Source organism: Lactuca virosa, chromosome 2 (genome assembly GCF_052849685.1).
Source record: "Lactuca virosa cultivar CGN04683 chromosome 2, Lactuca_virosa_CGN04683_v6, whole genome shotgun sequence".
In the NCBI taxonomy this organism is placed as follows: domain Eukaryota; kingdom Viridiplantae; phylum Streptophyta; class Magnoliopsida; order Asterales; family Asteraceae; genus Lactuca; species Lactuca virosa.
Window position 1 is genome coordinate 15,035,005 of NC_136427.1, and position 4,996 is coordinate 15,040,000.

The 4,996-nt window shown below is 34.8% G+C and overlaps 1 protein-coding gene across 1 annotated transcript; it reads left to right on the forward strand.

Moving 5' to 3' along the window:
• Window positions 1-325: 325 nt before the first annotated feature.
• LOC145156251 (NADH-ubiquinone oxidoreductase chain) lies at window positions 326-1,212 on the forward strand. Its single transcript, XM_079075696.1, has 2 exons — window positions 326-751; window positions 926-1,212. The coding sequence occupies exons 1-2, from the start codon at window positions 618-620 to the stop codon at window positions 1,131-1,133; spliced, it is 342 nt and encodes a 113-aa protein (XP_078931822.1). The 5' UTR covers window positions 326-617; the 3' UTR covers window positions 1,134-1,212.
• The last annotated feature ends 3,784 nt before the right edge of the window (window positions 1,213-4,996 follow it).

Sequence of the window (4,996 nt, forward strand, 5' to 3'; positions counted from 1 at the left end):
CGCGAAAAAAATATGTAGAAAAAAAACTTCTTATATTCCTACCAAAAATTTCCTTCTTATTTGATATTGACTTTCTCTCTCTCTCTCTCTATATATATATATATATATATATATATATATATATATATATATATATATATATATATATATATATATATATATATATATATATATATATATATATATATAGTTTGTTAAAAGATGAAACACCTTCTATTTTGTTATATTAGCGATTATTCTCCTAAAATGACGAATAATTTATCAAACTATTTCATTAAAAGAGTTAGCGTTATGGATTTATAATTTTAAGTGCTTTATTGTATAAATTGGAAATTTGGAAATGTCGGAGGTACGTTGATAACCTACGCGCGTTCCCTCTCCTGCGTTCGTCTGCATCATCCGGCGGGGTCTTGACGGTGTCTTCGCCGCCGGTTTCTTCCGGATGATCTCCGGCGTCGACGATTCCGAGTCATCATCATCACCATCTTCTACACACATACAAAATATAGAGAGACAAATATATACGTTCGACTTTCTCCGATTTCATCGAAAACAATATTCATTAAAGGGGAAAGAAAGAAGGCGGAAGCCTAAAGAATTGATTACATTCGAGCACAATGCATAAACCGCATAAAATTAAACGATCGGATCTGGTGGACCAGTTACGTGATTATCAAATTCGATCGAAAAATGATTGGGCCTCCATCTCCTTCTTCACCAAAACTGCATCACTTTCTTATACTTCGTCTAGGTATCATCTCTGTCTTTCTAATCCATCTGATTCGAGAATGTTGTTTTGAAATTTATCGCTTTCGTGTTGTTATGGTTTGAATTTTATTTATTGAATCTAGTTATCTTCCTCCAATTTCTATATCTGATTGCTTGTGTTAGTCAAATTGATGGTTTCTTTTTTTTCTGGATGCAGAATGGATATGATGATGTTCGTAATATGGGAACTTCTGATTTTATCTTTTATAGTTTCCTCAGCCGTCTCATTATATTTAACGCAAGTGAAGCTCGCTTTTATCTTATCAACCATCACATCCTTATTGCTGTTATGCATGAAGGTGACCAAGAAAGTAAAACTGAACATGAAAAAGAACCGAAGGATGCGTCTCCCTTTATCAATGTAAAAAGGGTGTTATAGTCAACTTCTCCCGACTTTTTGTTGTGTAAATTGAAACAATATTTTGACATATTACAATGGTCTATACCCGGTTTTGGTTCTTGCCAGTTTATAATTGTGGGTTCGGGCTTTAAATAGAGTTTTAATTGAGTATGGTTCAAGACTGACAATTTTTTATAAATAACTATACATAACATGATATGACATGAAATAATATCCTAATACTCGCTAAGATTGAGATTAAAAAACTTAAAAGTTTTCTCCAAACCAGAAAAATAAAGCAAATACGGGACACATTTATTCTTGATGTCGTCTTCCCATCCTTATCTTCTAACAAAGCTCTATAAGCTTGTTTATTTGTCGGGAATTCTAAGGTTTGTGGTGGAGATCTGGATACCAACTTGGATCGTGATATCACTTTCCGAACTGATATTTCTACCCTATGCCTGGGTTACAAGAAATTCAGCCTACGATAATCCAAGTGGACACTTACGTTTCTAGGCACAGAAGACGTAAGCCAATATGCTAGAGGATTCTGTGAAAGTATGATGAAACGAGAGCTTAAGATCATAACCCTCTTCTGTTGAGGAAGAGTTGTTTATATATTAAACACGATTAGGGTTTCATTAGGGTTGGGCCGTCATTAGTTGATTTGGAAGCAAGTAATGTTAATCCGGATTTAATTAGGATTTAGGGTTACCAAAAACTAACGAGTTTCGTTAGTTTTACCATAATCACCCTCAAGAAATTGAATTTTCCATTATGTTCCCATATGTAAAATTCGGTGAGGTTTTGGGTCGCTGCCCCAAACCCCGCGGGGGCTCTGCCCTTCGACCCCGCCACTAGGGGCGCTACCCCTTTGGAAACCCCGGACCCGGGGGCGCTGCCCCCGGACTCCCGGCTAGTCGTCGAACCGGCTTCTAATTCGATCTTATAAATGTGTGCACTCCGCACAACCCTGTACATATAATAGAGTACAAATTATGAAGCCCCTTACATCACATGTTAGTTCCAGTTACTTAAAATGACATGGTGACACTAAAATCACCAACATTATTTTTGTCCTGTCCAATTCAATTAATTTTGGCTTCCTCAAATTTAGTTTTTTGCCAATAAAACTCACTTCCTTATGACTTTATATTTAAAGTTTTTTTTTAAATGAAAACTCACTACTAGAAAACTAGGGCAACAGCTACGGCACAATCCGTAGCTATTCAGTAGGTATAAGGCGATACCTACGGATTTGCTACGGAAAATGCCCTGTAGCATAAATGCTCGTGGGAAATTTATACCTACGGATTTGCTACGGACTAGCTACGGAATAGCTACGGACTATTCCGTAGGTATAATACCTACAGATTAGCTACGGATACGAAGTGCTACGGAATACCTACGGATTACTGACGGGAGGCAAGTTTGACTAAAGTTGACTAGTTTCCTACGGAATAGCTACGGAAATACATAACTGCGGATTTGCTACGGATTACTGACAGAGCCCACTTTGACTAACATTGACTTTATTACCTACGGATTTCCTACGGCTCACATTACCTACGGATTTTCCGTAGGTAATCCGTAGGTAATTACTTTTTTTTTTTAAAAAGCAGCAAAAAATTATAAAAAAAAAACCCAGTTTTTTCTTTAAAAAAAACATTACATTAAACTTATAATAATATTGAATATCAACCACAAAACAAATAACATTATAATAAAACTAATAAACCTACAAAAATATCAAATACAAATATATATTACTAATGAATATTATCTTATAATACATTAAATGTGTCTAATAATACACATTCAAAGTGTCAACTACAAATGTTTAACTAAGTGCTTACAAACATAAAATTGAGAATTATTTGGTGGATTACTTGGCAAATTATTGGGTAAGTTGAATAGATAAAGGCTGACAAGTGTTCTTCAATTTGAGTTTTGAATCAAAGGTCGCCAATTGTTCCTGTTTCAACACACCATAATCAATGATCACAAAAACAGATCCCAAATGAATTAAAACTATTTTACTCACATTCAAAACAATTAATTAGAAACAATGTATGAAAAAGAGTCTTACATGATTATGAGCCTGCTCTTTATCAAGAGACGCATCATCAAATCATTCCTTTGCATGTTTTCCACCTTCCTATAAGCATTTTCAGAAAAAGTTAATCCACAATTAGCCCCACATGTACCCATACAAAATCCATTAATGTTGAGTTTGTAAAGTTATAGATTACAAGGACCAACAACAGATTGTTCAAGTTGTACATAAAATGTAATTTTGATCTTGGGAATTGTATAAGAAAAGAAAAAATATGACCTAACAGGTTCAATTGTCATAAATTCATTCCTATTAATACTAATTGAAGTTGAAAGAACCACATCAACATCAATTTCACTGAAAACATAACCTTATACAACCAACCATTAAAAATCTAAACAATTTACTCAAAATTCAAGAACATAACCAAACAATTACAGGAACTTATAAAGAAATTGAAAACAATTCTGGTTAATACCTTTTACAATTTTGTTGGGGAAGTGTTAAAGCAACATCTGAAGAAGGAAACTTTGACTTATTTGGTTTGACTCCAAGTTTCAATTGTGTTAATGTATACCATTAGCATCCCATAGAACACCACATGTTAATTGAATATTCACTTTTTATGTAATCAAGAAAAGATGTCGAGTACTTATACAAGTTTGATGAAAGACTGTATCACTCCCTGGTCCTATTATTTCTGCAACGTGGTGGGAGTATCTTTGACACCACCAAACATCATTCCTCATCTAAATGGAAAGGAATTATATTATCTTCTATTAACATTGACCTAAAAGATGAGGAAGTAGGAAAATGTCAAAAAGGGTATTCAGAAATCACAAAATTCCATCCAAAATCATGTAAAAAGTTACCTTTTTGTCATGCTCCAGGAAGAAAGGAGTTGGTATTTGTTATCTTCACATTTTCATTTCATATCAGATCACTACCAACTTGCCAACTGACCAGCAGATGGTTGCCAACAATAACAGAGGCTTGCCAACACTGTAACAAAATTTGATATTAGGACTGTAATGAACTAATTAGAACTTTGATGGTCAAATGAGAACAGATAGACATAACCAAAAAAACGAAAGAAATTAACATGAAAATGAATCAGAATCCAAAAAAACCAAAACCAAAAGATGATGAGTGAGGTCGGTGGCATTTACCTGGTCAGTCTGTCGTGTATTTCGGCATATCTGTATAGCAAGAGGAATGAAAGCTATGAAAAGAAATCGACATCAGGGGAGGGCTCGACAGCAGGAGGAAAAATCGATACCGAGAAAAGATGAACAAAAACAAACCTTATCTGTTGGGAGCGACGGTCTCCGGCCGTGGCTTCACAAGGGAGGAGATGTCTAACGGTGGTGGCTTTGTTGGAGAAGAAAACAAAATCTAGGGTTTACCTTTGGAGAAGAAATCGAGCAAGATGGGTAATGGAGAGATGAGGTGCGACGGAGAGATGCGAAGGTGAAGAAGGATCGGGGGTGAGAAAATGGAGAAGAAGGAGGAGGCGTTCACAGGTTCTTTGGAGGAGCTATAGTGGTTTTTTTTTTCATTTGTGCATCTGAGAAGGAGGAGGGGTATACGAAACTTTTCAATTAATCTACGGACAAGAAAAGAATTCATTTAAAAGGCTGATGAAAAAAAAAATGGTAAAATTGTTTGGGATAAGATTCGAACTCGGATTTCGCCTAGGAATAACCAAAGAAGTTACCAACTGGCTGGGAATGCCACATCCATACATATTTTGTTTACTATTAGTTTTATACACTTCCATTAATAATAATAATAATAATAATAATAATAATAATAATAATAATAATAAT

Bases quoted from the DNA above. Each gene is read 5' to 3' on its own strand.
- LOC145156251 (XM_079075696.1), top strand. From the start codon at position 618: ATGCATAAACCGCATAAAATTAAACGATCGGATCTGGTGGACCAGTTA. The intron at 752-925 runs GTATCATCTCTG...TTCTGGATGCAG, and splicing joins CTTTCTTATACTTCGTCTAG to AATGGATATGATGATGTTCG.